Source organism: Epinephelus moara, chromosome 24 (assembly GCF_006386435.1).
Source record: "Epinephelus moara isolate mb chromosome 24, YSFRI_EMoa_1.0, whole genome shotgun sequence".
Lineage (NCBI taxonomy): Eukaryota > Metazoa > Chordata > Actinopteri > Perciformes > Serranidae > Epinephelus > Epinephelus moara.
The window spans coordinates 11,940,768-11,952,164 of record NC_065529.1 but is presented as its reverse complement, the minus strand read 5'-3'; the positions used below and the strand labels follow the sequence as shown (position 1 = coordinate 11,952,164).

Sequence of the window (11,397 nt, the reverse complement as noted above, 5' to 3'; positions counted from 1 at the left end):
TATGCTGTAAAACCCTGTGAGGCCAATTGTGATTTGTGATATTGTGCTTTATAAATAAAATTGATTGATTGATTGATTGATTGATTGATTGATTGATTGATGATGGTGATGACGGTGTGGTGTTATTTCAGGTGAGCGCAGGAAACGGTCTGGGCATACAGACGGCGGCGGCCCTCACCTGTATGGACGGTACGATTGGTCGATGTGTGGGAAACAGTGTGGAGGTGATCGAGTCTCTGGAGACACTAAAGGGGAGAGGACCTGACGACCTGATGGAGCTCGTCACTGCTCTGGGTAACGACTTTAATTTGTTCCCTGAAGCACTCTCTGAAGTCACGACTTAGATTTTAGAGCTACAGGAGCATTTTGTTAGTGTTCACACGCAGGAACACGAGATGTTTAAAGTTTCAGAAAGCATCAAATAACAACTTGATACATCTCCAGCTGTGAGGGCAGTGTGGGCGTTTGGATTAGATGCAAAAAAAAATCACTGATGCTACAGCAAAGTCTTGTTTGGTAGGTTGCTATGGCAACACACAGACACGGCACACCATGTGAGGGTCAAAAAACTACAGATAGATTCTGATTTAAAACAAAACTAGAATTACCGCCCTGTGGTTGTATGACTCCGCCCACCAGTCCAGTGTCTCCGACAGTCTCCATCCATGTCAGTGAAAACATGGATGCTTCACACACAGAAGATCTATACAATCAGCACAGTTTCAAGATTAGAGTCACCAATTCAGTATCTGACCAAATGTCTCCCCTTCTGTTCCTGAGATATGACGTTAAAACATGATGATGTCACAGTCAAGCTGACCTTTGACCTTTTGACCTTCATTATTTTATCCTGTTAGACATTTGTGTGGAGCTTTGGTTAGTGTATGAATTCTTGAGTTATGGCTGAAAACATGTTTCGTGAGGTCACACTGACCTTTGACCTTCAACCATAAAAATTCTAACCAGTTCATTCTTAAAACGAAGTGGACGTTTGTGCCAAATTTGAGAATCTTCCCTTAATGCCTTCTTCAGATACTGTGTTCCCAACAATGAGATAGATGCATGGTCAAAGTAACCTTTGATCACAGTAATCAGTTCATTGTTGAGTCCGAGCGGATGTTTGAGGAAATCCCCTCCAGGCATTCTTGAGATATTGTGTTCACAAGAACAGGATGAGAACCCAAAACCCCTGACGCCTCCAGCCACGGCTATGCCCGGCACAGAAGCATAAAATAAATAAATATAACATCCATCCTACCATCTTGTCCTGGAGTCCAAGGTGACGTCTTCATATGTCGTGTTTTGTTTCATCAACAGTCTGAAACACAAAGAGATCCAAGTTAATTAAACATCAGACATAAAAAGGAAGAAAATCATCACAACTGAGAAACTGGAATCAGTTCAACCTCAAGATTATTTTCTTAATTGATTGTTTTGGGGTGTAAATGTCAGAAAAATGTCCCAGAAGCCCAGGGTGATGTCCAACATGTCTTCTTTGGTCAAACTGACCCAATCCCCCAAACACAGGGTTGGAAGTTAACGTATTTGTCCACCTGCCTCTGTGGCTGGATCCCAAAATCTACCAGCCTAACAATACATCACCATTATTTATCTTGGCTGCTGAGTGAAGCTGATCTGGCAGCTACCTGCATATTTTTCCAGGACTTGGCTGTTGGTTGGTGATTATTTCAACCCTGTCAAAGATATTCTGTTTCCTGTGATACGAGACAACGAGGAGCAAAAATTCACACATTTAATGATTTGGCATCAGTTTGTCACTGATGTAAATATCTAACTAACTGATCATCAAATCAGTCACAGATTAATTTACTGTCCACTAATGTAAACAATGTGAATTTGTTTACCGAGCTCTATACTGTGAACTGACTTTCATATTTCAGTCTAAACACCTGTTTGGTTTCTATGAGTTCTTCAGAGATTCGAGATCAGGCTGCATATCATATTATAAAACACTAGTCCATACCCATTATGTACAGCATACCATACCATGACTTAGTCATACAAAAAATTAGAAATAAACACCAACATTGGTCCACAGGGGGAGCCACAGCGATCGGTCGCATTTTAGCCATTTTGAAGCATTTTTCTGTTGTTATAGCGCCACCCAGTTGCCAATTAGAGTTAAATTTCTCCAGTCACCTTGAGGCGTCCTGTTCTACATATCTACCAAGTTTAGTAAAAATCCATATGGCGGTTAGGCCTAGATAAGAAATGAGCTCTCTAGCGCCCCCATTTTGTTTGATGGGGTCAATAATGGAGGGGTCCCCTCAGATTATGTGTGGTCATATGCCTACAAAGTTGCGTGGTGATGGGTGAAACCCTTGAGATGTTATACACCTTTATGTGATGAGCCACGCCCTCCGCAATATTCATTGCCTTATAGAAGCTCAGTTTTAGTAAGTTTTCCAACTTTTGCCAAGAGGGAACTTTAGATATTGGTCCCTAGATTATGTTCACCCAGTTTCATGCAGATCGCTCAAACTTCCTAGGAAGAGATCCATTTGAAGTGTTTTTCAAAAAATTCAAAATGGCGGAAAATCTATATAAGCGGAAGTTATGGGTTCTTGAGGCAAATGTGTTCCTCATGAGGAGAGGCATCTCTGTGCAAAGTTTCATGTCTCTACGACATACGGGGCATGAGATATGCCCATTCAAAGTTTTACATTTCAATGGGTTGCTATAGCGCCCCCCTTTGGCCAATTGATGTAATATTGCTTCATTGGCATCCTCCCATGACCCTCTACCACTGTGCCAAATTTCACATGGATTGACCAAGTCAGTGAGGAGAAAAACGTGGAACAGACACACACACTCAGGCAGAACATGACAATTATTTTCATTACTGGCGATTTCTGACAACTGTTTGATTGTTAATTATTCTTTTAACGTGTACAATGTCAGAAAATATATTAAAATGTCATAATCTCCTGAAGTCCAAGCTGACTTATTTGTCTTGTCTGACAACGAGTCAAAACGTCAAAATTATCCAATTTAATTTCACACAAGACAAATGAGAACAGCACATCCTGTCTTATCTGGCAATTATGCTTCAAAACAATTAAAATGATTAACTGATAATTAAAAGCAAATACTTTTGTAATCGGCTCATCGTCTAATTAGAGCTGCAATAATTAGTCAGTTAGTTGAATGACAGGAAATTATTCTGTAACTATTTTCATAACCAATTAATAATTCAGCCAAAGTTATTTTAAAAGATGTCAAAACATCCCAACACTGCAGCTTCTGTCATGTGTACATGTTCTATCATTTTATTTTCCAAATGATTAAAAATGTACCAACCTTTGTAATTACTTAAATAATAAGCAGATTAATCACTAAAGGAAACAATGGTTAATTGAAACCATAAAATAGTTATCGATTCAGGTGTAGGTGTTTGATATAGCAGCTAGCACTAAAAGCTAAAGTTAGCATAAACGTTTAACGTTAATCTTTGTACTTAATTCCGGTACAAACCGACGGACAGCAACAGTAAAAGGACAAAACTCAATGACAGTGACTGTTATTGATTAATGTTGGTAAACAACACCGTGTGATAATTTAACTTTTGTTTGTTTTGTCTAATAGCTACATAGCGAGTTGGCTAGCTTAGGAAGCTAACGTTAGCTAACCCCATCAGTAGCCTACCAGTCTGGAGCTTGAAGCTAACTCCGCTGCACCAGACTCCATTCACATTTCACACAATTTAACACAGGTGCGTCAGGGAACACCGTGAGGAGTTCATGAAACCTGGGAAAGTGGACGACTTCCAGCGCAAACGGAGCCGGTGGCTAGTTCAAAGGACCTGGGAATTTTTTTCCTACAATCCTGGTTTTTACATCAACATTTAACTACCATTGTTACTTTTAATTCAACCCCTTAAACTTTATTTAAGAGAACGATATTCTGGGGAGGTTGATAAGAATACATAAACATACTGTACAACAAAAACATAAATATAAATACACTGAAATACTGTACAAAAATCCTTACAAGTAAATGATAAATACACAAATGATAATAAGCAGCACCAACCTATAAATGCAGCAAAGCCATATGAATTATATTTGTAATAAATTAAAAAATATTTATATAAAAAAATAAGTATAGGCCCTCCATTAACAATAAGGAAGAATAGTTATTTCCATGTAAACACTGGCATCAAACATTTAAGGTTTATTTCTGTGAAATTCGGTCGTGGGAGGTATCAAATAATAAAGGATTCTGATGCTGGCCAAAAAAAAAAGAACAAAAATAAATAAAAAATAAATAAAATGACATAAAATAAAATAAAATAAAATAAAATTAGATTAAAAATGTAAATAAATTGAATTAAATCAAATTAACAAATAAATAAAGGACTCTGATGCTGGCCAAAAAAAAGAACAAAAAAAACAACAACAATAAATTAAAATAAACAAAAAATAACTAAAATAAAATGAAATAAAATAAAATTAGATTAAAAATTTAAATCAATTGAATTAAATCAAATCAAATTAACAAATAAATAAAGGACTCTGATCTTGGCCACACAAAAAAAAAAATAACAGGAATTCCTGAGATTTAAAGGTAGATTTATTGTAGATCTAATTATATAAAAGTCACAATTTGTCCTCCTGTTCAAAGAGGGTGAAAAGCAAATTTTTACCAGTTTAAGTATCCAGTAGCCTAAAATTCAGGATAGTTTATCAGACTTTTAAAAACCACAATAGTTCTAAAGGAATGGACCAAAAACAACTAATTTCTTTGTTGTAGCTTAACATGAAAAATGTAGTCGGAGAAAAACTATTTGTTAATGAAAGCTGACTTATAAATGTACCAGAAAAATAACCTGTGTTATTTGTTGTTGCGTGTGTAGGCGGCCTGTTGCTGAAGATGACCGGTTTGGCCTCTGACCTCCCAGAGGGCAAACGGCAGATTTCTGAGGCTGTGATTGGTGGCGCTGCTCTGTCTAAGTTCCAGGCCATGATGGAGGCTCAGGGCGTGGCCAGTGAGACGGCTCGGTCACTGTGCTCCGCCCACACTGATTACTACAGTGTCCTGAGGAAGTCGAAGCATCAGATTGAACTGAAGACACCCACAGAGGGTAAACAAACAAAAACAGCATGAATACACAAACCCACCCGCACAGATGTCTGTATGTTGCAGAGGAGCTTTTATTTTGAAAGGTTTCGTCGTTATTACTGAAGTAACTTTAACCTCTGAGGCCATTTATTACATTTCTATAATATTTCATGTTAACACATTTATATTTATTGCTAAAGCTGCAGCAACATCAAAGTAAATATATGACATGTTTATTTATGTGTGCAGTATATTTATTTACCTATTTTATTTATTTATATTTGCACACTTATCTGTTAAGTTACTTACACTTATAGTTTTGTATTTATTAACAAACATATATATATATTTACTCATACATTTATGTGTTTAATAACTTATATTTTTACCCATGCACTTATATATTTATGTACTTATATCATTACACACAGATTTTCTTTTAGTTTAAACATTTTTTTTTCTAATGTACTTATATATTGATTTACTTGCTTTTTCACTTACTTGCGTACTTACATATATTCTTACTTACATTTTTATTTACTTATGCACTGATATTATTTACAAATTTATATATTTACTAAAATACTTTTACTTAAGAACTTATATATTTAATTACTCACATTTTTACTCATTTTACAAACATATATTTTTACTAATGTATTTATCTATTTACTTATTAGCATTATTACTTCCTCATGTCTTTACTAATAAATGTTTTATTTTCATACTTACATATTTGTTTTTGTAACTTGTGCACTTATATACTTAATAAAATATAAATAATCTATATTTACTTGCCGACAATGGTATTGGAGAAATCAATGCAAAGAATTATAAAAGTTACAGCCCTAAGTTATAAAACTTCATCTGGATGTATTTAATCATTTTCCTGAAAGAACATGTGACATTAATAAACCCTAAAAAACTGATTACTCAGATCGTTAACACTGATCAGATTTAATGTGACACAGCACACCGAACACATCTCTCTGTGTGACGTCATGTAGGTGTCGTGGTCGATGTCGACGGTATGACGTTGGCTCAGGTGCTTCATAAGTTGGGGGCGGGCCGATCAAACGCCGGAGAACCTATCAATCACAGCGTGGGGGCGGAGCTACTGGTGTCACTGGAGCAGAAGGTCGAGAAAGGTGAGAGGCAGATGATGATAATGATGATGATGATGATGATGGTGATGATGGTGATGTTTGATCTGTGTGTATTTCCAGGCGTCCCCTGGCTGCGGCTCCATTATGAGGATCCATCCCCGACCCCAGACCAGATGAGTCGCCTGCAGAGCGCTCTGACTCTGGGAGCTCAGGGACACAAAGTCAAACAGAGCTTAGTCAGAGAAATACTGCTGCCTCAGTAATTCATGTTTACACCATCATCACGTGACCGACCCTTTAATAAGCCCCGCCCTCCACTGTTACTGTGGCTAACCCGTCAGTTCTGATTATCAATCTGTTTGTTGTGTATAACATGAGCAGAACATATAAAAATGAATGAATAAATGAATGAAGGAGTCAGAGTTGTTTCTTCGTGTATTTGTTGTGTAAAGGTGAAGTGATGCAGCAGTGTGACCAGCAGGGGGCGTCAAAAACACACACTGAAAGTCATGATGAGGTGAAGAACCTCATGCACCAGGAGGTACCCAGGGCCCTCTGCACCAGGAGGTACCCAGGGCCCTCTGCACCAGGAGGAACCCAGGGCCCTCTGCACCAGGAGGTACCCAGGGCCCTCCGCACCAGGAGGAACCCAGGGCCCTCCGCACCAGGAGGAACCCAGGGCCCTCCGCACCAGGAGGTACCCAGGACCCTCTGCACCAGGAGGAACCCAATAAAATATCAGTACTCCTTCCACCTCCGTGAATAACAAAGAAACAGGTTTTGTCAAAATGTGAGAAATGAAACTTTATTTAAACGATCTCAATCTGCCACAAACTGACCGAAGCATAAAAAGTTCATCTAACAACTCTATCAGCTCTTTATTCATATAAAAAAAACACAAACAGAGGAACGTCGGGGCAGGAGTCTGTTAGCGGACGAAGGTTCACTGAGTCCTCCGGGAACATTTTTTAATTTAACTTCAGTCCGTGTTGCAGATTCGAGGTCTCAGCTGGTCCAGACCACTCAGTGAACCTGCATCAGTAAACAGGCTCCTGCAACACATATACACACAGCTGAGTCATGCTGTCATCTGTCGCCGTGGAGACAGAGTGAGGGGAGGTCAGAGGTCAGTGGACGACGGAGTTGAGCGGCTCGGCTCTGATGTTTCCTAAATCCAGGGTGGAGTCTGTTTCCTCGTCAATCTCCCCGATCACGGCCCTGAAACACACGGAGAATAATCATTAGTTAATAGTTCAAACTGAGCTCCGACTCCCGACAGTCAGTCTGTTTCCATGACGACAGAGAAAATGGATTTATTGTGTCGGACTTTTAAAGTACATATAAACATGTTAGTCCGACTTAAAGTGGACTTTCAAAATACACGTAAACATGTTAGTCCAACTTAAACTGGACTTTCAAAATACACGTAAACATGTTAGTGCGACTTAAACCGGACTTTTAAAATCCCAGTAAACATGTTAGTGTGAATAAAGTGAATGCGTCACAGTGGGACTAACACACCCAGATCATGTGACTCCTGCATGTATACAGTCAATCAGACCCAAACTGGCCGAGGCGCTCTGAGCATGCTCCACAGTTTCCGCCCCGGGCTTTGACCCGGAAGTCCAATAGCATTAAATGTGTAAGAGAAGAAGAAGCCGGTAACAACATGGAGAAATCTACATCCAGAGCCGTGACTTTTTGGACGGACCAAATGTACAGAGCTGTAAAGTTGTCCACCATGGTAGCAGTTAGCTGCTAGCTAACCGTAGCTAACTTGTTTGTCCATTGTTTGGTCTGTGACGTAATAGGTCAACAGGAAAAAGGTCCAATACTAACAAGCTGAAAGGGGGCATATCTCCACCTATCGTAGAGGAGTCGCACATACTTGGCTCAATAAATGGATTCCCCTCCCGTGCTTGTATACTGGGACAAGGACAGTAGGCCAGTTAGATGTCCTCGTCCAGCTGGGACTGTAGCTCCACTTCACTGTGACTGGAAACACACTGAGTGATTTCCAATGAGAAACACAGGCTGTTACATCACTCTCTTCAAAGCCAGACTCCACTGAGAAAAACAATAGGAGCTGCTGGTCTACTGCTGCCTCCATCAGTAACTGTGTTTGTGTCATTGTGTGACTCTTATGAATCTGAACGAACCCTTTGAAACCCCAAAGTCACACAATAACACAAACACAGTTACTGATGGAGGCAGCAGTAGACCAGCAGCTCCTGTGTCCACTGATGTTAAATTACTGTTTTTGTAAATGGAGTCTGGCTTTGAAGAGAAGATAGATGGGGAGGTGAAGCTGTTAACAGCTTCCTGTCACATAAACAGGTGAAAACATTCTAAATATAGTGTTCACTTAAACTGATATTGATTTTTTTAGGTGGCTAAAATATGTTTTGTTGCTGCCCCCCTCCACAGAGGGACATTGCTGAGTTCCTGTGTCAGTTTCCCTGCCTGCTTCTACTAGCTAGGGGCGTGCTGACTTACATCTGCTGTATGTAACACACTGAATACAGTCAAGTAGCTCCCAACTGTCCCTTTGAGCAAAGGATTTTAAGACTACCTCCACCTATTTTATGTCCATTTTTCTTATTGTCTGATACAGACGTGGAGCTGATGTGATGGATGAACACGTTAATGATTATTGACAGGTGAAAGGTGACTCACACGTTGTCTCCTCTGACGATGTAGAGTCCCAGCACCACCTGCTCCACCCCCTGACTGGAGCTGAACACTCGCTCGTGACTCTCATCCAGGATCAGGTTGATGGTCTGATCGAAGCCCTTCAGAGTGCCCTGAACACACACACACACACACACACACACACACACACGAGAGTTTTTCCTTTTAAACTTAAAATGCTTTGACTTACAGTATTAAAGTGGCAGCAACATTCATACAAACAGTTAACTCTAAACATTTTACTGCACCACACACACTTCTACTTAAGTATTTTGATGCATGTGTTTTACATGTAGTGGAGTAACGTTACATGCAGTACTTTTACAGCAGATAAGGATCTCAATACTTCATGTAGCAGTGCAGGTAGTTCAGGATGTTTTACACTCACCACAATCATCCTGCCGTCTGAGGTGATGATGGCCACAGTGCCTGAATCAACCGAGTTAAAGCAACAACACACTTTTCTGCACAAAACACTCATTAAATGAACATAATTAAATTAAAAATAATAACACACTGCGCTGTTAACTCTACCAACACTGCTGTGTCACTACACAGAGGAGCTACACCGCTGTACGTTCATAAATAACCAACAAAACACTCCTAGTTTGGGCGCTAAGCTAACTAGCATGTTTCCATTCATTCAGACGGGCAGTTAGCATGTTAGCTAGCTAGCGGTAGCAGCAGCAGGATACGGTTAATGTAGCTCTCCAGGGCGGTGGACATGCTTCCTGTCGGGCTCCGCGGTGATTAATCCAGCAGAGAGGTCGGTTAATGTTTCCCCCGGTTAGCTGGTGGTGAAACGGATCCAAAAACGTGACGGAGAAACGGCGGCAGGTGCTAACAGCGACAAAACACCGGAGAACAGACCGAAGCAATCCACCGCCGATTCACAGAGCAGAGCAGGCAGGAGAGCGGAGCACCGAGCAGGAAGGTCTGTGATTGAAGTTTAAAGTGTTGAAATTTAAAGCCGACATTTGTTTTTTATTTCCTTGTATTTCTATTATTTTACATCTGTTTGTTCCGTCTTTGTTCGCTCAACCTGATGCAGAAACTATTAAATTATTAACGCTTGAATATGTGCATTGACTGTTTGTGCTCAGGGACTGTTCTTTACTTATGAGGGGTGGTGCTGCAAAAAACGGGAGGTATGTCAGACAATTATTTAAGCACCTGGGAGGGACTTATGTTTTTTATTTTGTCTGAGGAGAGCGACAGACAAATTTAAATGGTTGTATTTCTATTTATTTTACCACAATTTTTTAAAGACAGCCTCGAAACACAACTGCAGTTTGGAAGGTGTGTTTTTTTTTTTTTTTAAAAATGACAAAATTATCACAGCCAGAAACTGTACAAGAGAAATTATCATTGGATTTTCAACAGTCTTTGGTCACATCACGTTTAGTCTCGCTCACCAGACCTTTCTCAAGAAAAGAAAAGGTCTGGCTGGGCCGACTCTCACTTTAAGATTGGAGGAAAAAACGCCCCGGCTGCTTGTATTTCTTTCAACCAATCACAATCGTTCTGGGCGGTGCCACAGCAACGGTGCCCTTGCAAAAATATCGTCGGGGGGAAACAGGTTTTGGTGTAACACGCCCACAAAAATATCGCCTACAGGACGCGAACCATGGCAGAAAAATGGCTACATCCCCGCAAGATCAAACACTGCATGTTAGTAAAGGACGTGTTGAAAACGGTTGAAAACTGCTACACAACCAGAGGTGGTAGGGCGGGACTTCAGCGGGTGGCTCGTTCCGCCCAATGAGAGGCTGATCTATGCAGCGAACTTCCACCCACTCAGACTACATCACGTTCTACGACTGCTCCTGTCATAAAAACAAACAAAAACAAAACAAAAACAAACCCCACTTTATTCTGTCTCATTTAAAATTTGGCCAAAAGTAAACTGTTTTGACACAAATATCTGATCAGCCAATCAGGTGTCAGCAGCTCATTAACATTTAGTCATGTAGACATGGCGAAGACGAGCTGCTGAAGTTCAAACGGAGCATCAGAATGATGAAGAAAGGCGAATTAAGTGACTTTGAACGTGGCATGGTTGTTGGTGCCAGACGGGCTGGTCTGAGTATTTACTGGGATGACATCTTCCCCCTCCTCAGGGAGGTTGGCGCTGTGCGGCAACCTGGAAAGGTAATATGCCACCACATTGGCCTTGCCTGATTGGTGACGGATGGCAAACCTGAAAGGCTGGAGGGAGAGATACCACCGGGTAAGGCGGCTGTTGATCCAGGTGAGAGCCCGGTGCTCAGTTTCCAGATCAAATTCCCATCCAAGCAGATAGTACCGCAGACTCTCCAGCGCCCACTTAATGGCCAGACCTTCTTTTTCCACAGTGGAATGCCTGGTCTCACGTGGCTGCAGCTTGCGGCTCAGGTACAGGATTGGACGTTCCTGCCCAGGGTGTCCTTGGGCCAGGACTTCTCCAAGGCCGACTGTGGATGCATCCACCTGTACCAGGAACCTTTGGTTGAAGTCTGGGCTTTTGAGGACAGGGGAA

The 11,397-nt window shown here is 40.7% G+C and overlaps 2 protein-coding genes across 2 annotated transcripts in view; one reads left to right on the top strand and one right to left on the bottom strand.

Annotated features, from left to right (window-relative positions):
• tymp (thymidine phosphorylase) overlaps nucleotides 1–6,613 on the top strand; it is a 13,384-nt gene extending 6,771 nt beyond the window's left edge. The window contains exons 7-10 of the mRNA XM_050038322.1: nucleotides 132–294; nucleotides 4,877–5,104; nucleotides 6,090–6,230; nucleotides 6,309–6,613. Of these exons, the coding sequence (XP_049894279.1) occupies nucleotides 132–294; nucleotides 4,877–5,104; nucleotides 6,090–6,230; nucleotides 6,309–6,451 (675 nt within the window). The 3' untranslated portion in view covers nucleotides 6,452–6,613. The remainder of the gene's footprint in view (nucleotides 1–131; nucleotides 295–4,876; nucleotides 5,105–6,089; nucleotides 6,231–6,308) is intronic.
• Nucleotides 6,614–6,977: 364 nt separating this feature from the next.
• Nucleotides 6,978–9,750, bottom strand: lsm8 (LSM8 homolog, U6 small nuclear RNA associated). The gene is made up of 4 exons (XM_050038323.1): nucleotides 9,575–9,750; nucleotides 9,268–9,308; nucleotides 8,865–8,992; nucleotides 6,978–7,406 (listed from the first exon to the last, which is right to left on the bottom strand). The coding sequence occupies exons 1-4, from the start codon at nucleotides 9,603–9,605 to the stop codon at nucleotides 7,316–7,318; spliced, it is 291 nt and encodes a 96-aa protein (XP_049894280.1). The 5' UTR covers nucleotides 9,606–9,750; the 3' UTR covers nucleotides 6,978–7,315.
• Between the last annotated feature and the right edge of the window lie 1,647 nt (nucleotides 9,751–11,397).